The sequence below is a fragment of the Bemisia tabaci genome, chromosome 10 (genome assembly GCF_918797505.1).
Source record: "Bemisia tabaci chromosome 10, PGI_BMITA_v3".
NCBI classification, from domain to species: Eukaryota; Metazoa; Arthropoda; class Insecta; order Hemiptera; family Aleyrodidae; genus Bemisia; species Bemisia tabaci.
Window position 1 is genome coordinate 13,374,478 of NC_092802.1, and position 27,012 is coordinate 13,401,489.

A 27,012-nucleotide genomic window follows, 5' to 3' on the forward strand; every position below is an offset into this window, starting at 1 on the left:
GTAAACGTCACTTTATACTGGTACAGGTAGAATTCCTCTGGCAGAATCGACTTGAAGATTGGTAGACTTTACCATTCCTTCACGCTGTGTGAAATACAGCGTGAAGGAATGGTAAATTCTATACCAATCTTGTTTTTTTTTTTTTTCAGTGCAGTATCGTTTTTGAAGCGGGAAGCTGAAAAAACGCATATTTCCCAGCACAGATGGTGAAGTTAGGAGTGTATTCGAGAATTTCCCGATGCGTTTACCGTGGTTTTTAAGCTTTTTTCTAATACAGTTTTTTTGCAGAAGTTGAAGTTTGCAAGAGGCCCGTTAGTTTTACTCGAGCAACTTCAAATTCGTCCGACTCCATTGGCTATCGATACAGTCTGCTACCGTCGCGTGGCTTCCTCCGGGGACTCGAGTCCGGTGAAATGCAGGCCCGCGACGACACTTGACGGTAACAAGCTGAGTGCGACATGCGGGGGCCGGCGGGGGGGGGGGGGGGCACTGAAGCCAATGCATTTGGTCTTGCGTGAAACCTCTCCCGGACCCACTTTCCCCTCCCCCGCTACACATTCCGGCCCGTCCCGACGCGGCGTCCGGACATTGACGGATTACGGACGGAAAAGGTACGCTCGAGTTAACCTTTTTCTCATTGACAAAATGACCGAAAAGACTTTGTCCGAGCTGAAGCTTAGCCCTGTTGCCGTAGTCGGTTTTTCAGGTTGCTCTGACGTCCAGCAACGTGTTTCTGACATCTTACCGAGGAAAGGAGCCAACATAAATTGACTACAGTTTGAAATTTGACCTCATTTCACAATACTGCAGTGCAACGCAAAAATGCCGTAAACGCCATTTTAAATTTTTTGGAAACAATGTATCATAACAGAAGAACTTGTGAACCTTGGGACAATGTTTTTACAGAATTTTTTCGCAAATACTATCACGAACTTAACCTAAAAATTTGAGGTGCATGAGTAAAACACTTTTTATTTCTTAAAGAGTTAAGTTCTAAAAAATGAGGGAATTCGTTGGTGGATTTACGGCGTTCTTGCTTAGCACGGCGGCAAAGTAAGAAGCCGCTATTTCTGGCTCATTTTAGGAACAACATGTATGCCATTGGTTTTCATTTAATAAATAAAGCTATAGGCAAAGCAGACATGGGGAGTATGGAGCAATCCTATCGGTTAAAATGGTTTGGATACTATAGACCAAGGGAGACAATAATGGACTAACAATAGGATCTCTCATGGGTCGCCGTGAGTTAGTCTATTATCTACCTTCTTTGTCCATTGCAGCCACCCACTTCGACTAATAGGAGCCAATCATATCTCTTTTGCCCTTTCTGTTTATATCTTTGTCTATAAATGTCTACGATCATCCCGCTGGTAATAGTTCTTCGGCACCTATTGTTGACTCTGACTCTACTATATAGTTCTCCGGTTCCAGTTCTCACACTACCTTAGAACAGACTCAAGGAAGTTAAAAACTCCAGCATAAAGGTTTTTATACAGTGAAAAAGAATAAAATAAGTTCATAAGAAACTGAATCACGAAGAATCAATCAAATCTTAAATGTTCCACCGACGCTTTGCAATACCGTGACGTCTGCGGCACGATCCTGGAAAATCGCCTTCAAATACGCGGTTATACTACATGGTTACACGGGACCACGAATAGTTGCATGGCTGGAATCAAGGTGGGTTTTGCAGGGGCGGATGTAGAGATGACTTGAATCTGAACCTATTCACAACTGTGCTACCAAAAAGAGCCCTGAGCTGAATGATTCAAACAGTTCACCAAAAATTCTCCTAATTTGTGAAAAAAAGATGAAATAAAAAATGAGCATTATAAGACAGCAGTAAATTTATAAAAATATACGGCCTTTGAGACAAATATGATGATTACGACGAAATAAGGAGGGGGAAAAATTTAAAACTTTTTTAATCATATTCGAGAAAATGTTTGTCAAATCGTTTATTCATTCAGAGTTTCTTACGTTTTTTTCTGAACCAACCTGGTGATCAGCGACAAAGAAAAATTTCCAACGAACGCGAAAAATTTGACAAAAATTTTACAAACCACACAATTTGGCCCCAAGAGTTGTAAACTTTAATTATACGTCCATTTAGATTTTCGCGTGATTTTCCTCGGAAAAAGTCTATTCAATTGGCTATATATACCTTGCTTCCGACGGACTCATTGTCAATAATCATCCAAGAGACACTTCGAAACTGATGGGTGGATGATTAATACTTGAAGAATTTTACCTTTCACAATATAAAAATGCATTTAACGCTAGCTGAGACAGAGGTGAGTGCTATGTTTTGCATCCTTAACGGTTACGTTGTGAACAAAACACATTGTAGTGAGAAATCGGCAGAAAATGATACTATTTTACTCAAAACAGCAATCTTGCGGACTGATGAGGACTTACTGTCATTCCGTTTTAAGGGCCGTAAATTGTTGCGCGTTTACTGCTCGATCTGACAATGATCGCGATTCGAGAAGTTTCTGCCCCCGCCCCTGCCGAACTTATTCCGATTCGAGACATGCAACTATTCGTGGTCCGGTGTAACCTTGTAATATACCCTCGTATTTGAAGGCGATTTTCCTAAAATTGTGCCTCAAATGATAAGCTATTGTAAAGCATTATTTAAAATGATTCTTTAGGCTGATGCGCAGGGGCTATCGTCATTTTTATGGCTAAAAATATACACAATCTGCCGGGATTCTTGACATAATCGATGCGATACATCGCACGTCAGTTCGACCCCGCCAGAAACCGTGACGAATCACCTTAAGGAAAAAATGAAATTTGGCAGACGCGGTAGGTTTTCCTCCTAAGCGATACGATTAGGTCGGGAGAAAGTGTTGATCTCGACGTCGGCTCCTGGGTGGCTCAAGTGAAAAAGTGGCCGGAATAAAATTACATTCAGATTTACCCGATATTCACCCTCGTTCATCTTCCGCGGAGAAAGCTTTGAGCCCGCCGGGGATAACCTCCGGGGTGCTTTTCGGTCACCGAAACTTTTCCTCCTGATCTTTCGCTCCGCCGCGGCGCGAATCGAATTTGTTCGTTTAACACTGCCGCACTGAGGAAGAACGCCATATGAACATTTGAATGTTGCCGAATCTCTAATGATAGTGGATGAATTTCCCGGGGAACTTATGGAAATTAGACAAATTTAACCGGAATGGAGAATTTGCACACAAGAAATGTATTGCCTCATGTGAGAGTGCTTAATGAGCTGAGTTCGCAGTATTTTTCATACTTTTTTTCTGACATGAGAAATTGGAGAAAAATTGATTTAAAAGTGAGAAAATGTGTCTTTTTATGACGTCATCTGGCGGCATTTTCCATAAAAACTTATGTATTGTAGCAGATTAGGTTATTCTGTCACATCTCCTCCAAAAATTATTCAATTTAGAAACAAGGATATCCTCGTACTCAGTTTTCCCAGTGGTACCATTTTAAAGATGATATTCACAAAATGTTAGACACCTGCAGATTCTCCATTAGCCTAGCTGCTTTAAATTTGCCTAACTTTCTCTATTTTGTGTATATTTTAAAATTATTTCAACTCATGAGCACTCGATCAACAGGAAGCGTTCTTTGATTTTAACCTGCCTATTAAAAATCGACCCTTCGGCCCTTGACTTGACCCTTGGATTTAAAGTTGAAGTTATTAAAAAGTTTTTAAAAGTGATTTCACGGGGAATACGAAAACAAAGCTGTTTCAGTCTATCAGTGCCATTGCTAGCCTTTGTAACAATTCAATTTGAACCCTCATAACATCATTAACAAATCGAATAATTGCCGTAAGTATTGACGAGGTACTTTTGAGAGTGCTAGAAAGTGTTCAGCATCGAAAGCTATAAATCCATTTTTTTTTAAGACTTTGAACGGTTTTTTCGGGGTTCTGATCAACTTAAGTTTCATTTTTAAAGTACATCTTGCTGCGACTCATAACAACTATAATTATACTGCCATACTAAGGAAGAACGCCGTATGAACATTCGAGAGTTGCCAAATTTCCTCGTATAAAACATGTATGATTGAGGAAAGTAATAGAAAAGTAATTCCTTGAAAGTTTCAGTTATTTTAGATTAAATTGCGTCTGAAAATGTTTAAGGGAAATATTTATAAATTCTCAGTACATTCTAATGTAATAAAAGGAGTATGATCACGTCTGAAGGTTCATACAACGTTTTTCCTTAGCAAGGCGGTATAGTGCGTTATATTCGGCAACACCAACATTTCCATACGGCAGTCTTTCCGTGAAAGGCGAGAAGAAAGCGAGATTCGTGGACTTTGAGGAATTCGGGGAAAAGCCAGGTAGCTTTTGATGGAGTCCCGGTCGTTCGCGCTTAACCTATTTAAATCAAGTGGATGGTCGAAAAGGCCCATAAATTGTGTTCCACTTGGATTGTACACATTCTTCAAGAAGAAAGGAACCATTCAAAGGCCTGTCACTGGGGCATGCTGAAAAAGAGAGTTCAGTCTAGCTTGTGAAACGGACACGTTTCGTTCAGCGTTGATATTGTACTATTCGGTTCGCCGGAAAACATTCGATTTGTGTGGCTAAAGATTTAGAAATTTTTAACTCAAAAATTTCCCCTTTAGGGCAAGCAAAATTTTGTTATAATTCAAAATGAAAAGTTTTCTTAAATTATTTTTTGGAGTGATTTTTTATGCGTGACAATCATGCGAGAAAGTTGCAAGCTTTACTCTACAGCTATATTATACACGATGACAAATGAGGGTGTGGATTCGGGCGACATGAATCGATCGAAAAATAATAACTTGAACCGGTCGACACCGATTTGATCGACCAAAATTCGATCGATTCACGGGTTTGTCGATTGGCCCTTGGATTCTGTCGTTCGATTCGTGGGTTTTCCGATCATCTCACGGGTTTGTTGACCAATTCAAGGGTTTTTCGATCTATTCACGAACTTGCCGATAGATGCATGGATTTGTCGGTCTATTCTCGGGTTTATCGACCAACTCACGGCTATCGATTGAATCTGTGTCGATCGAATCACGTCGATCAGTTAACGATTTAATTTTCCGATCGATTAGTGTCGATTGAGCCCATACCCTCCGCTGACAAATGGATCTATAAAATCATCATCTATGATATTTTCGTTTTTAAATGTCGGGAAAAAAGATCTCCGTATACGGAAGGGCACGCGAAACGTAAACTGGGAACGGAATAGGAACTTTGATCGCTGGCAGCGCTTCAGATATTTTTTCCTACCTCTGTGAACCCTCCCCCCCCCCCCCCCCCTTGAATGCAAATGAGACCGCCGCGGCGCTAAAGCGTTAAAATATTATCACGCTGATTCTACGGTTACGCTTCTTGTTGAATAAGTAATTAACCCCCACCCCCAACCCCCGCCCCCAACCCCCCCCCCCCCCAGTACCAGAATCCCTACAGTGGGATCTCGAGTTCGCACGTTCGGTTTTTGATCTTCCTGAGTTTCCATCCCCCTCGCCTCTCCCGATGCACCCCTCCATTCCTTCCCAATTTAACAATGCATTAAATTCACACTTATTTCGACAAAAAACACGTTACTCTACGACTGACCGGCATGCTGCAAATGTGTCTGGATGCGATTTGGAGTTCGTTTGAAAATCGACTTACGCTCTTTCTACGTTGGAGCGATAATTTTGCAACCAACTACGGAGTACGTTTTGAAGGTATGACCTTTTTTGCGATCAGTTAGTGTGCATCTACCTTCCTAAGGAAAAACGACGTATGAACCTTTACATATTGCCAAATTTTCTTTGATACTCTGAAAAAAATTATGGTAACATCCACTATCTACTACCTCTACTTGACTCTCCCTTTGGCCTACTTGATTTTTCACACAGTAATACTATTTAGTGAAAAAACCATAATTATAGTGCTATTCACCAGAACTCGGGTGATACTTACCATAATATGGTAAATGGTACCGCAGATTCTAGTGTTAATAGTCATACTTGGATCACAGTGTTAGAGTATGGTAAAATCTACCATATTTTTTTTCAGTGTAAAGCACACGATTTCAGGTAAGCTTGTGAATAATTTTCTTCTAATTGTTTGGATGATTTTGTTCGCAATTTGACCTAAAATGTGAGATAATGCCAAAGATAACCTTTTCATAATTTTTCAAAAAATGATGTTTTAACGAGGGAAATTTGGCAGCGTCAGAATGTTCATACGACGTTTCTCATTAGCACGTTGGCCATCCCGTGGGCTTATGCTTGCCTGAGCGGAAAAGGGTGCCCGGTAGAGGATAAGCCTAAGCTGGTTTTATTAAAGCCAATTTAGAATAGCTCCAGGAACTTAAAACTGCACTCTGCTGCTTTAGCACTTCTCGTCGTTCGTAAACCTTGTTGGAGAGGAGGAATTCAATTTGACTTTAATAAATGAAACAACCTAACATGGACCCTGCAATGTTTCAGCGCCTCTGTTGAGTTAAATTTCACGCGGAAGAGGTATGCGTTCTTTTTTATAGGCATACAAAACGCGCCCTGCGCTCAAATTTGACAAATGTTCAAATTTATATTTTACGTACAAAAATTACGTATTCGCTGAATCACCTCGGTACGGTACATCAATGCTCCAGAAAAAATCATTAATTTTTCTAGATAGTACAAGAACAGGCCATATTATTTTATGGCTCCTTGTTATAAGAAGTGACCAATTATTTTTTTCAAATTAATGTGAATTTGCATTTGATTAAAAGAACATTGTTTTTGGATGGAGAAAATTCGTTTGTATTTACAGGATTTTCTTTTTGCAGTGAGATAATTTCTGTTTAAATTAAATGCAATCGAACTTTGTCACGATGAAAAATTTGAATAAAAGAATACTCGCTCGATTTATTAAAAAAATCGTCAAAAAAAATTCATTTTAAAGAAAAAGTTTACGCACCTCAAATATCGCCATTAAATCAAAGAAAAGTCGGTTTACTTTAAAAAATCGTTTTTTAAAATTTTTTTGGGCCTGTTCATTGAAATGAATGTCTCATGAATGCTGTTTCCATTGTGCTATAAATTGAGAAATGGCTGTAAAAACTATATGGAAACTGAGTATTTTGGAGTGTATTTTACAGACACTTCAGATCAGTACAACGAAGTATTCCTGCATTATTGGTTTTCAAGAATCTGCTCACTTTGGTAAATCTCATGCGTACAAAAAATCTATTTTGTAACTGACACAACTAACTTAATGCTTTAACGCTCATATTTTAATGTTATCCTAACCTTTTTTTTAGTTCTCTGAATGTGCACTCATCGTGTACGGTTCTCCAAGACTTCACTTCTTAAACGGGGGCGTGTCGTGATTTCACGGGGAAAAAGTGCAAGGGGTTATCCCCTAAAATTGTGGTACTACCCCAATTTGTTGGATGATATGGACATTTCTAATTAATTGTGGTAGTATCGCAACTCAAGTTGGGGTAGTACCACAACATTTGGGTTAGTAACCTAATTTATTGGGGTACTACCACGATTAATCGGGGTATCACCACAATGTACCACGGGGTATGTCCATATTATCCAACAGTTGGGACTTAACCCCTACCTCTTTTTTTCCGTGTTGCGATATATGGATTGATCTGCCATGTAAACAAATGGAAAATTATCGAAAAACAGGGTGTTCGCAACGAGCACCTTAATAATCGATTCTTTGCCAAAGCCTCTTTGGAAATATCGATAATCCATCATTCATGTTCGCCACTACCAAAGCTTCCTCGGATTTTCAATCAGAAAGGAAACCACTTAGGATACTCATCGCTTTTGCCTTGTGTAAAGTGTAAAGTTTGAAGTTTCGAGATGTGGCAAGGAAGGACAGGGAGGGATAATAACATGGCTACTAATAAACCAACCCCCGCGCACCGAAGTAATTAATTCCGAGTCAACTTGGCAGTTTTTCCCACCTTTGAATTTTAATTAGGATCATCCGGATCATCAGCTTAGGACTCCTCTTCTCCTCCTGCTCATCCTCAACGTCAAAAACTTTATGACTTTGTTAACGCGGTTCCTGAACCTCGTCCAGTAACATTTATGCAGAAGGAGCGCGCGTCCATGCGTAGTAGGTCCTTAAGGTGATTCGATGGACGCCATATTTTTTGTCAGAACGGCATGCGATATATCGCGTCAATTGGTTCCATTTTTTCAGCTACTCGTCATTTTTCTCCAATTTTGAGATCACAATTCAGTTGTCACGAGACTAAAGCACTCACTTACCAATTTTAACGAAAAAAATTCAACGTATACTAAAGGCGTGGTTTTATCAGAGAGAAAACATCGCATTTGATACTGATATCGAAACTGCACTCGAATAATATATTTTCTCTCTAATAAAACCACGCCTTTATTACGTTAAATTTCTTTGTTAAAATTGGTAAGTGAGTGCTTTACTTTCCTGACAACAGAATTGCGATCTCAAAATTGGAGAAAATGACGAGTAAGTGAAAAAATGGAACCAATTGTTGCGATATATCGCATGCCGTTCTGACACAAAATATGGCGTCCATCGAATCACCTTAATAGACGCATTTAGTGTGACGTCTCATCTCGATATACTTTCAATATCTCGAGAGTCGAAACGTGCCCCAACAAACGAACATAGAGGAATCTGTGGCATATAGGCAGGAGGGAAAGGGGATTCGCTTGATGACTATATGTATGATGTTACGAGCATATATACAATCAATTCTTGCGAATGTGATCTCAAACGTTTTGGTATATGACTAGTTTTCATAATTTTAAAGTTCCATGGATGAATTGTTTGGTTTTATTCTGACATTAGCATTCTTTCGTCGAGAGACGACAACAAAAAGAGAGCGGTAGTCGAAAAACTTACTGTCCTAGCATCTGTATTTTATAACGTTTAGTATGATTTTTAAACTTCATTAGGGGAAGAAGTGACCTAATTTAAAGAGAAATATCCTCAAATTTACCGCCGAGAAGATTTCCTTATGAGTCAATAAAGAAAATAATGTTTTCTTAAAGAAGAAAAGATGCTTTTATAGGAGGGAAAGTCACTTACATCAAGCAGAAACCCGCTTTTGTTCACCTATTTTATTCTTGATTCAAAATAAAATCTTCTTGACGGCATATTCTTATCTCGACTTATTTTGCAAGGAAAGTTCTGTACTCTTAAAGGATGCCTGTTATTCTTATTGTTTGTATGTTGGAGTGTCTTCAGTTTCGTATAATACTGTACAACACCTCTACTGTGAAATAGTGAAGCGCTGTGACACGTGGCACGCTGCGGTGCGGCCAGCCAGCCAGCACGGAACGCGCATTGGCGCCTACAAACCTAAGAGATACCTCAAGCATTGCGCAATGCGTGAAGTATCTGCTTAGGTTTGTAGGCACCAGTGCGCGTTTGGTGCTGGCAGCACGTCGCGTCGCATCACTCCGCTTTATGATAGGGCCTATTATTTAAACTCGCGGAGTCAGCGTTTTCCAATTCATGATTTTTATATGTTTGCACACTCTGCATGGATTACTTTAATTTAAATTTATAAAAAAATATACATATGAAAGGAAAATTTAATGTGAGTTTTTTAAATATTAAGGTGTTTCCTTGTCGTATTTAATGATTTTCGAAGCACATTAATTTTGTCTTTTATATTTTGTGCTTTTACTGTGCTGCAGCGTGGTGTGAGTGACTGAGCGCAACCAAACGCTCAAAATAGGACGTATTTGACTCTGAAAGATCGATGTACAAATGGGCTAAAACCGAAGATTGCGTGCTTCTCGCTTTTTTCCCTCTTTTATTCATTCGTGCATAGTTTCTTCCGACACAAAGACTATACTGCTCATTGACTTTAATATCGATGATATCGCTTGGAAAAGGCTTTACAAATATTTGCCACGTTTTAAAAATGTAAATGTTTTTAAAATAAAGTAATATTTTCATTAAAAAAAAAGTATTTATAAGGTTTATTTTTCATCGAAAATTTTAAGGATGGAAATAAAACCAAATATTCACCCATGACAATTTAAAAAGATTGATTAAAAGAAGGAAATAACATTTCATTTGAAAATGAGTTAGCACAACAACTCTTCCGTCTCTCTCAATTTTCTCATTTCATTATTGTCGATGTAATTTTCCATACGGACTAAAATATGACACTTGGCCCAAGTCAATGTTGCTTACTCTACGCGTGGACGTAAACTCCTGGACAAAACAGGTGTGCGGACAAAAAATCGTTGACGGAATGCCCTGAAACCCTCCCAATGTCTTCTTCATCGATTGCTTTGTCTATCGATTTCAATAATCAGCCCGCTGCTCTTGCCCATTGAGAGTGGGTTGTCTACAGAAACATTTAGCATGGATTTCATGGGATTTTGAATACATTCTTCCGGAAGAGACCGGACAACGGACTCTGAAATCTACGGAGCGTGAATTTCGGTGACTGTTGTCGGCCGTGCAGCTGACGCTGGCCCCGCAGCCCGCGCCCCTCGCGAGGGGTGCGGGTCAGCTGTCAAATTTGAAAGAGGCGGGCGCTGAAATTGGATCGGATTTGAAAAATTAACTCGGACCGTGTTGGTTGTTATTAAAGAGTGGGCCGCTGTCAGAATAAATGAAACTACTTCGTTTCCGTTTCCGGCCACGACGGCTTAACTTTCAGGGGTCGCTTTCCCGTGATGTTGCCGCTGAAAACGCTTGAGAAAGATAGAAAAAAGAGAAAGCGAATTCGACATTGGCGCGGCGTGCTTTGCGATACAGCAATGAAGATGTTGCATGTGTGAGGAATTTGCGATTTGACTGTTGATTCTTAAGTAAAAGTTCGCGAGAAACACAATGGTGCCACTAGTTTTCTCGGAAATCAACTCCCAAGCTCAAAAAAAGCTCTCGAGTTGAGGTCAAAATGGATGGGATATCTCACGTGAGAGTCCACCTCTACATCAAAACAAACTTTCCATGCAAAGATAGGGAGCAAATACATTGACAGGGCTGCAACTTTATTTGGGGACTCCACAACTGAAAACACGGCGACCCTGCTAATGTCTTTGCTCCCTATATTTGCATGGAGAATTTATCTTGATGTGGTCGTGGACTCTCAGGATAGCGTGGGGTATTCCCTCCATTTTGCCCTCAACTTGAGAGCTTTTTTTGAGCTTGGGAGATGATTTCAGAGAAAACCAGTGGCACCATCGTGTTTCTCGCGAAATTTTACAAATGAATCCATAGTCAAATCGCAAATTCTTCACACATGCAACATCTCCATTACAGAGGTTGGACATGAAATGTTTGACTATAGGACTGCAAATTTTGATGTTTCTTTCGTCACATTTAAAATTTTAAAGAGTGCTCCTAGAAGAAAATTTTACGGAGGAACCAATGGAACCCACTTTAGAACCTCAAAATTGTGTATAAACAGAGTTTGAAGCGTTTAAAGTTCCCAAATTTAGTCCGACCTCTCCTGTTGACTCGATCCACTAAGCGCCATAAGAAACGTGTTGAGAAAAAAGTATTTTTTGTGGTGGTGAATCAGACTTATCCCGCGCTGTATTAATTTTCAAATCGGTCTCTAGAAGATAAAATCCCTTGAGACTCTCCTAATGGCATGCAGAAATGCAGGTAATTCGGAGTGCCACGCCGGGACACGAGATATATGGTCGCGAGAAAAAATAACCCCAGTCGCTTTCACTCGAACTGCCGGAGTGTTGCGAGTTCTGGAGTTAAGTGCCTTATTCATGACGCATTAAATGAAACAATTTTCCCCGGCTGAAAAGGAGTTAGGAGGAAAGAAAAACGGAGAGCTAAATGAAATCAACGTGCAAAAAATAGCGCGGAGTCAGTGAAAACGTATCACCGATAGAAATCCGAGCGTCGCACGGTAGGTAATAATCGAGTCAATGGAAGAGGTAGGACAAGATTTGGAAACTGTAAACGTTTATAACTCTATTTATGCAATATTTTTAAGTTCTAAATTCCATTGGTTTCCTCGTAAAATTTCAGTGCTGTCATTTCCCGGAATTAATTCCGAAATTTGGAACTTTTCAAATAATCGGAACTTTTCCCGGAATCTTCTGAGTCCCCGAAATTTTCAGCTATTTTCGAAATTTTGCCGCACTGTTCGGTTTTTCGACAGTTTGACCATTCATTTGATCAAATTAAGGGACTTTTTGATCAAATTTGACTATCTCCGGAACTGAATCCGGGCGTATTTCGGAATTTTTCTCGGAACTTTTGGCAAATCGGGATATGTTTCCGGAAATCGGAGTTATTTCGGAATCCTTTGATAAAATACAATGGCAGCACTGAAAATTTCTTCAAGAAGCACCCCTCAAAGTTTAAAATGTGGCGATTTAAACATACTTTGAGATTTTCGTCAGAAATTTCATGTGCGACTTCTCTACTTGACTCGATCCACTGTGCGTCGGTGCAGGGAACCCTCAAGAGAGGTCTGCGGAAATCCATTTGCGAATCTTTTGTTTCATCGCAAATCCACTCCTCTCGCCGCGGTTTTTTAATCAAAAGTTTAATGAGCGCGCTTCTTTTAACACTATTTATCTCGTCCTTTTTCGCGGATTGTCTCCGATTTGCATGAAGAGGGCGCTTTCGGCGCCTACTCAAGGGACAGGTGACTCGAACGACTTCCGACGAGGGTGCCAAGTCTCGATATAAATGCGTGTTTTTCGAGATATTCGTTGAGCTTTTGATAATATTAAAAAACAATCAAAACATTAAGTCCGAAATTGAATAAGGGAGCGTCCATAAATCACACGAAGCTTTAGGGGAGGGGGGGGGGGGTCGAGGACAGCATTTCGCCGTTGTCTTCTTACGTATTAAAGAAGAGAAACCCTGGTTACAAATGCGTTACGGGGGGACGAAGGGGTAAACAACGCTTACATAATTTATGGACGCTCCCCAAATGGAAGCATTCCTAATTCCTGATGCAACTCGGTTTTAAATGGAGTCATTTGATGACGTCATTAACAGCCGACGAAGACGAAATATTTCGGAATCCAAATGCGGATGAACGAAACAATTTTTGAGGTCCAGGTTTGTCGATAATTGATTGACAAAGCAACAAAATGATGTGTTTTTACTGACAATCAACGCCGAAAAACATGTTTGTTACTCATACGTCTAATTTTAGCAGCCCAACTGTGATTAGTTTTTTTTCTATTTTTCTCCATCCTTCACTGGAAAAAAAAAACACATTGGATCTAGAGTCCAGACTCTTAAAAACATCGACAAGAAAAAATACTCTTGATTCAATCGGATTTTTGCTTAAATCAAGAACCAAGTCTCTTAATTTGAGCGGATTTCCTTTTGATGTAAGCAAAAATCTGATTGAATCAAGAGTATATTTTCTTGTCAATGTTTTCAAGTGTCTGGACTCTAGATCCAATGTTTTTTTCCCCAGTGTTTTTTAGTTCCATTTTACTTCTCTGGAAATAAATCACAGGAGCAATAAATTATTTTTTGTGAAATTAGGAAAATAATAAAAATTTCAAACTAAGTTGGAACAAGTTGGTTTTTGCAATCGCTAGCGATAGCAATATTCGTCATGGGAACTTTTGCTTCTGGGATATGAAAATGTTAAGGTACAGTTCGTTTGTAGTATCTTCAGAATTGAAGGGCTATGTAATTTTGTGTCGACATCTCTTTTTTAACATTTTTAATTTTTTTTCTTTGCATACAAGAAAGTTGTTATTTACCAATTATTTATTTTCGTTGGATTATGTATGGTTTTTCGGAAGGTAACGCATTAACTTTCAGTTTCGTTTTTTCGGCGTAAAGTATGATATTTTTACTCAACGCATATGCCCGAATACGCATCATAAGTGACCTATGTGCGTCCTAAGTTGCCATTTTTTTTCATTCAAATAGATGTAACTGAAATGTTAGATGTGTACTACCTATACTACTTTCATGTCATTGCTTTATTTATTTATTTATTTATTTATTTACTTTTTGCGTAGGTATAAATTGTTATTTTTTGCTGAATTTTGGAGAAAATATTGCTTTAAGAACGTGGAATGTAAATTAATTTTATTGAAAAAAGAAAATACCATCATTAATTTGGGCGAACAGAGAAAATATACATCAATATTTGGGTCAACATCTCCCTGATTATATAAAGGATGAATATATTAGTATTTCTGTATCAAAAAACTTAGCTTTTGTCTTCAGAGATACAATGATTCTAGTCCCAGTCAATTTGTTTTATTGAAAAAACAAAAAAAAAAACAAAAAATAAATAAAAAAAACAACTGAAATGTTAGACATACTATTTTCATGTCTTTTTATGTATCAATAGGTACTTTTTGCTTAACTTACGAACGTTGAATGCAAATTAACTTTATTGAAAAAAGAAAATAACGTCATTAATTTGGGTGAAACATGTGGCTGATTATATGAAGGAGGTATATTCCAGTATTTATGTTTAACATATTAACTCACGAGCGAATTTTCGCACATTTATCATCCAGTATTAAGTATTTTTTGATGATTAGTCTAAAACATTCAATACAACCATTAAAAGTAACACCCATCGTCGGGTATCGAACTCCCGATTGCCTATTGCCCGCTCCTTTTCATAAAAATGTAGCGACTTAGTCAACCAGGCTATCACGGCTCCGCGATCAAGAGTGTAAAAATAGCGTGCAAAAAACTCTGACGGTGGGCGGGGCTTATCACAAGAGTTGTTTTTGACGCTTTGTAGCTCCTGCGATACGAAAGAAATGAGCTAAGCGCCTTTCTCTGTAAGACATTGTTTACCTATGCTATCATGTGTCTCGAGGTTCATCCAAGCATGCATTCCGATCGCGGAAGTAAGCTGAGGCGATATTTCTGTATTCATGGATTAAATCAATCAATCGAGCTCTGATTTTGGCTCATATATCCGTAACGAGTCCTCCAGAACAATTTTCCACCTTGTAGGATGGTTATGATTTCTTTACTTCTATTTTTCAAATTGAGGTGGGATACCTAATGGCGGCTTCTCAAGAGCAACGAGGTAGGCGATCTTTTGCACCAACGAACAGAAAACTGATGGCGAAAAATAACCAATCAGAACCTCCCAAAAAAAAGAATTTGCCTAAAAACGGAACTTCGTGGTTCTGCGCAGATTTACCAGTCAGACACGACATCTCAAGGTGGAAAAAAACTCGCTGAAAGTGAATTTTAGCAATCAACACAATTGACGTAGAGACATGATTGGCTAAAAAATACAACGGTTTTTGATACATCGGAAAATCAACAAAAATCGGAGACTGGGCGAAACGCTCAAGGTCGCAGAGGTATAGGGAATCCCATAGCGAAAGCAACGGAACGATTCTAATATCATGGGGAACTCCGTTCCCATGACAATATTTGGCTATTTGCCCAGGCATTTGACAAAATGCCTGATTTCACTATTTGCCTGCGACATTGATACACCTAGCATTGAATATTAAAAATACCACTAATGTTGTTTAGGACTACTTTGAGTCTTCGTGTTGTTTTCCATACGAACTCTGATGGTTTCAACTTCAATAAGCTTATAAATGGCAACGAGGTGGAAAGTAATCGAATTCAATCTTGAGAGAAAGCTCATATGAGAAAAACCCCATTTAAGCTTCTGAATTTAAAAAGTGAGTTCCCGGCTGCTGTTTGCCGGGTCTCCTACGAAACGATCCCATTCACACTCGAGACCCTGAGGTGCACTCCGAGAACCCAGCAACCCAGTCGGAACAATCCCATTCATTAAATCCGCAACCTAATTTTCGCGCGTCCGATGAAGCGGGAACCTGTCACTGGAATTAATCATTCGTATGGAGCAACGCAGCCCCCTCTTTTTTCGAAATGGGTCTGATGCAAACTCTGCGGCGGAAGTTTTAGGTCTGTGTGGGGTTGTGAAATCGGGGGAAATTATTAATCTGCAAATGCCTTAACCGCACACTGAAAAAAAAAAAAAAAGATTGGTAGACTTTACCATTCCTTCAGTCTGTATTTCACACAGCGTCAATTTAGAGTCAATTCTGCCAGAATAAAGGTAAACGTGACTATAAACTGGCAGTAACCAGGAACTGGAGTAACTGGAGTATAACTGGAGTAACCATTCCTCTGGCAGAATAGACCTCGAAGATTTGTGAATTTACAATTCCTTCATGTGTATTCCACACAGCGTCAATTAGAGTCACAATCTGCCAGAAGAAAGGTAAATGTTACTATATACTGGTACAAGTGACCATTCCTCTGGCAGAATCGACTTGAAGATTGGTAGACTTTACCATTTCTTTACGCTGTGTGAAATACAGCGTGAGGGAATGGTAAATTCTACCAATCTTTTTTATCAGTGCACTGCCGTGCTAAAGGAAAACGCGGTATGAACCTTCGGACGTTGCTCTGTTTCCTCCAAAAGAAACAAAATTAACGGAAAATTGTGAATATTTTTCCTCAAATTTTTTAGACAATTTTTAGGCAAATTAATCTAAAATATCCAAAAATTTCAAGGAAAAATATGTTCAACTGTCCTCAAAAATGCATTTCTTATCCCGGGTTATTTGGCAACTCTTGAATGTTTCACACGGTGTTTCCCTAAGCATCGAATTCACTTTTGAGGCGGGAATATATAAAATTGATATTTTCTCGAATAGTGGTAAAGTGAAAAGCTTATTTCAGACATTCCGATGCAATCACCCGCGATTTTTCGGTCACCTATTAAGAGTCAGGGCCGTATTCAGTACACCCTAGTCATCTCTGAAACAGCGGGCCGATTATTTGAATCGCTATCGAATGAACTTGATCGAAAAATCCCTATCTAGGCAATGATATTTGGACTATTTCTGCAAACGGAGCCAGAGGCAGGTGGTAAAATAAAGAGTGTGCTCGTTAGTTGAAGACCGTAAGAATGAATGGAAATTAATATTTAAAGCGCCTGACAACTTAGCGGCACGGATCCGCTTCCGGTTGTCGCTTTTGCTATCGGCTATAACGCATGAGCCTATACACAAAGCTCTTTTGGAAAAAGCCGGAAAAACCTTTCCCAGTTTTGAAAATTTTAAGAGCTACCTTAAAGTTTGTAAGATTCGGAAACTTTTTTCTTTCGTATTTTTTTTATTTTTTTGTTTGCGGAGGCAAATCATTGTAAATCGTTGCAAAAATCTATTTGCTCAGCCATACTCATGAATTTTACTCGAATGAATAATGTAAATGCTGCCTCTTCATAATTATCTAAAAAAAATTCCTTGAATAGCAAATCGGTTTTGCTTCCCACCAACAAATTGTGAATTTTAGAGGAAAAGAATATGTACATTTTAAACACCCACTATATCAAGACCTTTTTAAAAGAAAAGAGTTCACACGATTTTGAACAACATGTAATTGTGCTGGTTCTTTTTTGCTAAATGCGATCCAAATTGTCCTTTTTATGGTGCTATAATAAGGACCTCTTCAAATCCCCTTATTCTAGATGAAAACCAAAAGGGAGGAGGGGGCGGGTGGTCGTAGGTAAAGGAACTCATTTAAGAACGACAATGAGTGCGGCTCTTTAAAACTCTTGCAAAAGTTCGCAATAAAGACTGGAAAACGTTGCTGTTTGCATGGATGTGAATGAAAAATGGGGTTCGACTGAAAGCAAGCCTGTTCACTGAAGTCCTTCCGCGCGGGTGATTTCTAATTTGAAACAGATTCAGTTCTATTCACGCAGTTACTTCATTGAATTTAAATCGAGTATGTTCCGAGGGAGAGGCTTGACGCTAGTATAACAGCTTGGCTAACAGGGAGAATCAGAAGCTTTCAGCGTCACAGGAGCAACGTTAATGCTTGCTCTAAACACGGCTATTCGCGTAAAGCTGAGCGATGAATGGAGAGAGTTTGCGGAGAGATCAATTTTTCATTCACGAGCGAATATAAATAAAGTGTACGCCACTATGCTGCCCTTCTAAGAAAGAACACCGAATGAGCCAGTAGGGGTGGGTGTTGTCAAATTTTCTTCAAAAAAAAACAACGAGTTTTCAGAAAAAATTGTGAATGATTCTCTACTGATTTTTGGAGGCTTTTGTTTGAATTGAATCGAAAAAGTCTGTATACTTCGAGATAAAATATTATGTATTGCCATCGTGCGGATTTTGCCATTTTCCTGCGTTTTGCAGTTACCTTCATGAATGGACGTAACTAGTGTTGCACCAAACAGCATATCTCTTTGAAGGAAAACTGTGCTCATTCGGGCTTTTTCTCTCTGTATTGAGATTTTCAGCCTTATACTGAATTTTTACCGCACGTTGCCAAAAAACTCCAATATACTAACAGTGGCGTGACGTGGTTTGCGATTTATCAATTGATCTGTCATTTAAACCTATAGAAAAGGATCGATTATCAGGGTGTTCGCAGCGAACACATAATAATCGATTCTTTACCATGCTACAAATGAAGAAATATCGATAATCGATCATTTACGCACGCCACTGCATACTAAGTGAGAATACGTGACTATCTTGCCTCAGCATTTAACAAAATGCCTGGTTTAAGAATTTGCTTCGCGACAAATATAAATCGAAAAAGATTAACGGTTTGAAAAATAGATGAAAATTGAGAACGGAATCAAGTTGTTCCTGACGCGGAAGAAAAGGATCGCCGGCTTTTTGATGTCGTGACATCCCGGCACCCCTCAACATCCCTCTGCGACTAGGGGGTAATGGGAGCTTTGCAAAAGATCTACGACAGTCTGAGATGGGATTTTAACCGCTCCAAACGCTTCGACGCGCCGTGCGTCGTATCTCGTTGTCTTTTACACCGTTGTCAAATTGAACTTTTCATAGGCTTTTTGGCATTGATTTTTAACCTTCCTCGCAGATCAACCAGTGCTCGAAGCTCACATTGGAGTTTCAAGAGCCATGTGGCGCATCAAGGTCGATTTTTAGGGGTCATTAAAGATTTTTTGGGGGTCAAATTGACTTTTTGCCTATGTATCACGGCGCATTTAGTGACATGTTAGACGCAAGATGTTTTAGTTATAGAACTAGTAGCTGTTACTTGGGAGAAATTTCGAAAAATCACCAAACAGAAACTAATGATATTTTTTTTTTTTTTTTTGGGGGGGGGGGGGGCAAGTTTTAGAGGCCACAATGGCGCAGAGCCTTCATTTTTTGGGCGCATGACCGATTTCTTAGGCGTATTTGGCGCGTTGGCGCCTATGAGTTTCAGACACTGATATCAACGTTAGGCACTTTGGCCAAATTTTTGTCATAATAGGCCTGTTGCAAACTTCACCTAGAGCAAAAACAAGATATCGACGGTATAAGTCCGCAACCACGGATCTCGTTTGTGGTGTTTGAAAATCTCCGTTCCTGTTTTATTTTTTTGAGAGATAACAAATCGCATGGAGGAAAAAGGAGGTGTTTGCATCTTGAGGATTGTGTACCCTGTGACGTAGGTCGGTACCACCTGGTCAGCAAAATCCGGAATTCGAAATATGAAAAACGGACCATAACGCCCGATTTTTTTGCTTAAATAAAATCATGATATAATATCAAACACTTTATGTATTGAATGCATTTTTTCCATAAACTGCACCGTTTCCAAGAAAATCGATGATACAAGTCACCCTACTGACCTACATCATCAAAAAATTCCAAAATTCCCGAAATGCAAACACCTCCTTTTTCGCTATGAACAAATCGACATCATTCCTTGAAGTTTTCGCAGAATTTGTTTGCACACAGAGGACAAATCACGGCAGTTTTTAAGAATTGCCGTTGAGTAGTGTAATATTTAAAAAATGTAGTATAGCAGGAAGTTTGCTACGTCACAAACCAAGAAATACATGGTTGCGGACTTACACCGTAGATAAGTATCTTATAGAAAATTGAGCAATTTCCTATCAGAAATATCTCTTCTTTTTGCTCTGGCTGAAGTTTTCAACGAGCGCATTGTAAGGCATCCGTAATGACAATCTTTTACTTTCTTTTTGAATAAAATAAGACTATCTGACCCCTCCCCCATCCCCAAAGGTTCTCAAGAAATAATGGAGAAACCGTGAAAAAACATTAATAAAAGTATTTTAATTGCAACTTTTTTTAAATATTTTTTTTTATTGATAATTCATTGGTTTTTTGCATCTCAATTTTTCCCGAGATAACGAAAAACGCAATTTTTGCACGTAACCAAAGGAAAAATCAGTAAAATTTTTCGCTTGAAATGTCCGAAAATTTCGTCGATTAAGCCCAATTTGCCAAAAAAAAAAAAAAATTCTATGCTAAAATATGACTGAGTTCTTTCGCATAAAGAACGACGAATCGTGACTTACAATTGAATAAATTCTGAAAGAAAATTTTGAAACCTTCCAATTCTTTTTCCGGTAAGCTTGGCCTCGTGGCGGCGGGCGTATTTTATTATGGAACTTTTTGCCCGGCATTTCAATTACCGTCACCGTCAGATTTGGCGAAAACACGACATTGCCCGCAGCCGAACGACGAGAAACCCCCAAATTCAACCTGATCTCTCAACATCGCCTGTCATTCCGGGTAACATCATTCCGATCTCTTCTTCCCCATTTCATCCCTTTGTACATCGTTTAGAGAGTCGTTTAAAGTTTAAGAGATGTTCCAAACAGCGGTACACACGTTCGGATAGAATTGAGATACTAAACTTGAATCAATGTGCAGAAAAAACAGACATGGGGGAGTTTGAAAGGATTCCGCGATCGCTGTATAATCTGCGGAAGAATTCCCTGCCTTTGAAGCTGAGAATGGGACTTTTTAGATTCCTATCCAAGCGAGGGTTCGATAGGGGTCAAGGCGTGAATTTTATTCACGGCTCAGATCGTCGCTCCTCAGACGTAAGAGCGTATTTCTGTTCCCTCATGAGCTCTGGAAAGCATATAGGTATATGGAAAATAGGGGTCATGTGGATATCAGGATACGCCCTTACGTCAGAGGAGCGACAAGATGAGTATATTTTTATCAATTTTTTGGGTAGGAACAATAAGCCCCCTCATAAAGATTTAGTTCTGCTAAATCGACTCATTTTAATGTTCTGACCGTCCGAAAGAAAGAGAAGGGCAGGAGGAAAATTGCCGAACCATCTCTGCCGGCTTCCAGGACTTTATGTCCACCTACTTTTCGTCCATAATGTCCACCGCTATTAATGTCCACTAAACGTTAAGTCCAGTCTTTATGAAGTCCAAATGATTAATGTCCAACCATGAATATGTCCAAAATTGTCCAAATTGTGGACATGTTGTGTCCACATTTTTTTCTTCTCATTTAAATGACAGGAACCACCTCAAAAATAAATGCATACTACTACTATCTTCATTCTTAAAAAACATTTCATTCATGAATCAAGTCACGAAAGAGGACAGACTCTAAGAGCAGATAAAAACATATGTTCATGGTACACTGTACGGATATGATAAGATGAAAACCAAAGCGGGAGCCTAGGAAACGCTCCAATGCCAAATTAAACATTTTTAAGTAACAGATGCAGTCAAAATTGAAAGTCCTCTTAAAACTATATGTAGTTACTTCGTGCGCCTTCAATCTTGTAGGGTACTGTGCAACGCCTCTGACGCGAAATAGTTTATAGTTAATAAAGCGTTGCGGCGCGGCAGGCAACCAGCGTGACACGCGCATAGGCGCCTACAAACCTAACGGGATACTTCACGCGTTGCGCAATGCGTGAAGTATCCAGTTAGGTATGTAGGCGCCAGTGCGCGTTCTGCGCTGCTAACAGTGCTAACACGCCGCTCCGCTCTGTGTTAGGCTCTAATATTTAAACTCGCGGAGTGACTGAGGAAACGCTTCAAACTGACGCTTGAATTTGATTTTAGTGGACTTTACATTTGTGGACTTAACTTAGTGGACGTTTAAGTAATGGACTTAACAATAGTGTGGGCTTTAGAACTGTGGACGTGAAATTGTGGACGAAAAGTCTGTGGACGTAAAAAAAGTGGACATAAAGTCCGTGTACCCTCTGCCGTACTGAGGAAGAACGCCCTTTGAGCCATCAGGCGATGCCAAATTACCTTTAATAAAGCACGAATTTCCTGGTAAATTTTTGAATATTTTCCTTCCAATTTTTCAGATAATTTTGTTCGCAATTTCGCCTAAAGTTCCTGAAAATTTCAAGGGAAAATATTAATAACTTTCTTCGAAAATAAACGTTTCATCGACAGAAATTTGGCAACTCTCGAATGTTCATACGGCGTTCTTCCTTAGTACGGCAGATCTCCTCCTTGTGTTTCAGAGCCTAGATCAAATTCATGGAGGATGGACCGAACTTACTGATTTTTGATTTTTTTTTTTTTTTTTTTTTTTTTAAAAAAAAAAAAAAACTTCTATTCGTGTATTATGAATGAGTAAATTACGCTGGTCACGGAATCAAGTTCTGATGCTTGATTCTTGTGGATTAGCTAAAAATAATAAGATCCGTCGAAACAGCAACTTTCTACGTGGCATATGCAGTGAGATCGCGCTTTGAAAAATTCGGTTTATGACGTCATCCACCGCGGTAGTGAGACCCTTGATTTCTTCCACCTTGCTTTCATCAGTCAGGGAAACACACATTTGAAATGGTTACTCAGCGTGTAACTCGGATGAAAGCAAGGCGGAAGAAACCAAGGGTGTCACTGCCGCAGTGGATGACGTCATAAACTGAATTTTCAAAGCACGATTTCTCGGGCAATATTCATCAAGGAAAGTTGCTGTTCGGACTAATCTTAGTGTTTCAAGCGAACGGACAAGAATTAAGCATCAAACTTCGATTTTAAAACCAACGCAACTAACCCCCATTATAGCAGAGAAGCTTTTCATGTGCCTTCAGTGCGAGTAAAGTGTTTTCAAATGTTTCACCATAATGCGTTTTAATAAATAACAAAACACGAATTTCCTCTCTCTCTTCATCCCTTCAAAACTTGACTATCAAATGGAGGAAAGCGGTGGGTTGATACTCCCGGATTTACCGCGATGGTTTTGACTTTTACACACGCACCCGGTTTTTTGGCGCGTATACGTAGTATACCGCCTTTGCGATCGTTTCGAACCCCCGCTCGATACAATAACCGAGTCCCTTAGTTCCTTACCGAAAAGTGACTACCGCGAACTTCTGAGATTTTCCAAAGCGTGTAAAAAGTTTATTAATCCGTCAATAATAATGATTAAAAGTTGTTTCTCATTCTGGGGCTCGCTAGTTTATGTGCAGTGAATACCAAGAGTCTACGTTACTTGGTTTTTTTTAAAAAAAGCCTAAGAGTAGGGCGCGCTGATTTAAAATATGCATATATAAGCGGAAGCAAGCGAACTGATTCGAGGATGGCTGACCAGTTCGGCACTCCTTGAATGAGAATTTCACTCACTCCGTTTTGTTCACAACGTTGCTTTGACATATCTCCACAACACTGTTATCCTTTTCAAAAGTTGGTACTCCTTGCTCTGATAGCCGGGGCCACCAGGATAGTGGTAAGTGCAATCTGTGATGAGCCTCGAGACTCATTAGACCATTTGCTAAACGTGGCTCATACAGGAGTCCACTAAGCCCTCTCGTCCCCACGCTCCTGATCACTGCGTCGGCGTCACGAAGAACAATGGGCCTTGGGTCCCAACGCGGCCGATACCCGTACCCCAATTACTCACGCTTCATTAACCATTTCACCGTCACGCTAGGATTCATCCAATTTTCAAAAAAAATTGTTTCGCATGTATTTAGCAATTTTTTCCTTACTCTCCGTTAAAACACAAATAAAAAGAGACCTCATTCATAAAAATCGGCCGAATAGAAGAGAAGTTACAGTAATCGAAATCCGAAGAAATCAACAAAACCTCGACTCCTCGATACGAAAAATAAAATGAAGGGGAAAAAAAGAAAGTATAAATTACAATTAAATATAATTGACCTCAAAATTTGACAAACAATTCATTTATATACCTAACGCTGAAAAAACTGGGAGAAATTACAAAAAATTTGCCTCTTGCAAGGGGCTTCTTTGTAAGAATTTTGACCTGAAGACAACGGTCGAATAACAGCAGTACTCCATACAATACACGGTGTGCCTGAACGAGTTAAACATTTTTCATACGTCCAAATCGAAAAATCTTTATATTTTTAACTACAATGTTTCTTGAATCGTTTAAGCAAAAAAAAAAAAAAAAAAAAATTCCGTCGAGATTCTGGAACGCAAAGGCGCTTTAAAAGTATTCTGGGGCTATAATAGCTAAATCACCGGTAGTAAATTCGTTATATTATTAAAAAGAAATTGACTCCATAGTTTAATTCCTTAGTTTCTTGAATACGATTATTTTAAGCACTTAAACATTTATACCACCAATTTTAGCCATGGGGTGATTTCCTGAGAGCCGATAATATCACGAATTTCTCATAGAACCCCTCAACAGTGGCTTGCTTTTTTGGCAGCCGATTCGGCCATCGAACCGGAGTTTAAATGGAAGCTGATAATAACCCAAAGCTCTGAGAAAAATTTTGAGATGAGTATAAGAACGGTTTGTTGTAAGTAGCGAGGAGAGGCGGGCAAAGCGGCTAAAATCCGATCTAATTTTTACAGTTTTTCTGTTGAATTAATGTTGCCGCGGGCTTCTGACTGTCCACACATAGTTTCTGTTCAGCATATCGATACATAAGTATTTACATTTACATACGTAGAATCTAATTTTCACGTCGGGGAGTTGACATATTTTGATTTTTTCGATTTTATACGGAAAATTGATGGTTTTTCGGGATTGAAATTATTATTGTTTCATGAAAAATAAATGCACCCAAAATGACTATAGCATATTGATTCTTACACATTTGCACTCACAAAATTGGTTGGTAAATTCAACGAGTGGGTGCATCGACCTGGTATATCAAGTTTCTGCAATTTTTTACGGCAAATCAGTAGATTTTCGGGATGTAGATTGCTTACTTTCAATTCATGAATGAATAAAGCAACGACATGGTTGAACTTCTTTGCATGGAAAGACGTTTAAAATAACAAAATCAAGACGTATTTAATGCAATTGCATTTATATCGAGTCAATTTCTTTTCAATAATATAACGGGATTTTTACTACCGGTGATTTGGGTATTTTAGCCCCAAAATACCTTTAAATCGACTTTATCTTCTAGGAGTTCGACAGAATTTTTCCTTTCTTCGCTTAAATTATTCCGTAGCACTTTTCTTCAAGAATCTGATAAGATTTTGCTTGAGGCAGATCAAAAAACTTAAATTCGATATAGCTTCCTACTTTCACGATACACGGTCTCGTCAAGGTGCGTCTTTGACCTCGCAGTGTTGGATCGTGAATTCTCTTGTTGTGCTGTTTGCCTATTTTGAAATCTCTGTAAATGAAAACTAAAGGGGTTGATATTTGCGAGTTAATGACGCGCCTTATCAACACATTGTGTTGGAGTTCACTGCTTGTTTTTTTTTGCTCCCCTTTTCTTGTTTTTTGAAGGATTTCAGTGGGCGCGTTTTGAGAGCCTGTCATGCTGTGATGTCTCAGTCAACAATCCGTCGATGATAGATTACACCTGACGCGTGTCAGGTGACTCCGTGGCAAGAATCAGAAAGTTTTGACAAGACGGCTTGTGTGAGCTGATAACACATGAGCGTGTCACACACAATATCAACCTTGAGGATTATCAAAACTTATGAGATGTTGAAAGTTTATAATGAGTAGGCGAAACCAAGGGGAATAAGGATTACATTTTGCAATAAGGAAGCACTATTTCTGGTCAATTAGAAACAACATATATGCCATTGGTTTCCCTACGTAGATATGTGCTTTTATGGAGGAGCCAGAGATAGTGGTCCCTGCTTCTTGCAAAATGTAATGCAAATATTACAGGGAATGCTGGAATGTTAGATTGCTCCTGCGTTTACCATTTTTAGAAACGTAAGGATTGAGCGTTGGGACTAAAAAGCACATGCATCTATCAGATGGCGTAAATTTTTAAAGGCAACGAAAATGAAAGGAGATCATGCGTTTATTAGTGACGAAGTGAGACGTTCTATCAAACGGAACTAAGCGCCATGGAAAAGCGTTGCGAGTATCGCGTTATGGAAAAGCGAGGATCGCGTTCTGCAACACCCGCCAAAAGTCCCCCCTCTCCCTTCCTCCGTTTGATAGAAATACGTCCAACTGTCCATAAGGAAGTTTTGAATCCCCAAAATTAAAAGCTTCCACCTGTCGCCAAGAGGCCAGTCTGGTCTCTGTGTAATTTGTTTGCTGTTAGTCAAGTCCAGTAATTTGTAGGTTATCGTGCAAGTGTGGAGTGGAAAGTGGAAGTGAGGTTGACATGCTGGTGCTCATGCGTAGGACGTCATCGGGGACTCACTTCGGGCCTTGGTGGACATGACCTGGAGCTGCTCGAGGAAGTAGCTGCAGGTGATGACCCTGTATAAGCCCAAGTGTTGAATCCCCGAAAGAAAGTAAAAGCTTCCACCTGTCGCTATGTCGCTATGAAGCCAGTGGACGGTTTGTTGTCTCTGTGTAATTGGTTTGCTGTTAGTCAAGTCCAGTAATTTGTAGGTTATCGTGCAAGTGTGGAGTGGAAAGCGGAAGTGAGGTTGACATGCTGGTGCTCATGCGTAGGACGTCATCGGGGACTCACTTCGGGCCTTAGTGGACATGACCTGGAGCTGCTCGAGGAAGTAGCTGTAGGTGGCGACCCGGTAGAAGCCCTCGTGGTAGGACTTCTTGCCCATGGCCGAGTAGACGGCGGCAAGAGTGAAGTGGCACTTGGAGTGCCCGCGGTCCTCCTCGTAGTTCTCGTAGAGGAGCCCGACCTGGTTCCAGCCGAAGTCGGAGAGGATCTGCTTGAGGGCGATCTGGATGAGGTTGTCGCCGGAGAGCATGCGGGTGAGCATCTTGAAGTCGTCGGTCTTGTTGTCGAACACCTTGGCCTGGGCCCCGGCCGTGAGCACCGGGATCCCCCACACCACCCCCGAGAAGCGGGCCACCTGCGCGATCACGTACTCGCAGACCGGGCCCAAGAACATGTCTGCAACACAAATTTACGCTCGTGGTTAGTTTCAAGTCATGCACTTCTTTTCATAAATGGATAAAAACTGGATATAGGGG

The 27,012-nt window shown here is 39.7% G+C and overlaps 1 protein-coding gene across 4 annotated transcripts in view; it reads right to left on the reverse strand.

The window, feature by feature from the left end:
• LOC109044685 (atrial natriuretic peptide receptor 1) overlaps positions 1-27,012 on the reverse strand; it is a 589,109-nt gene that overhangs the window by 276,807 nt on the left and 285,290 nt on the right. The window contains exons 1-2 of one of the 4 annotated variants that reach the window (XM_072305170.1): positions 26,565-26,965; positions 26,267-26,288 (exon numbers count right to left, since the gene is read on the reverse strand). The exons of the other annotated variants lie outside the window; for them this stretch is intronic. Coding sequence (XP_072161271.1) covers positions 26,267-26,288; positions 26,565-26,930 — 388 coding nt within the window. The 5' untranslated portion in view covers positions 26,931-26,965. Of the gene's footprint in view, positions 1-26,266; positions 26,289-26,564; positions 26,966-27,012 lie in introns of those variants that run through there. 4 annotated transcript variants of the gene reach the window in all.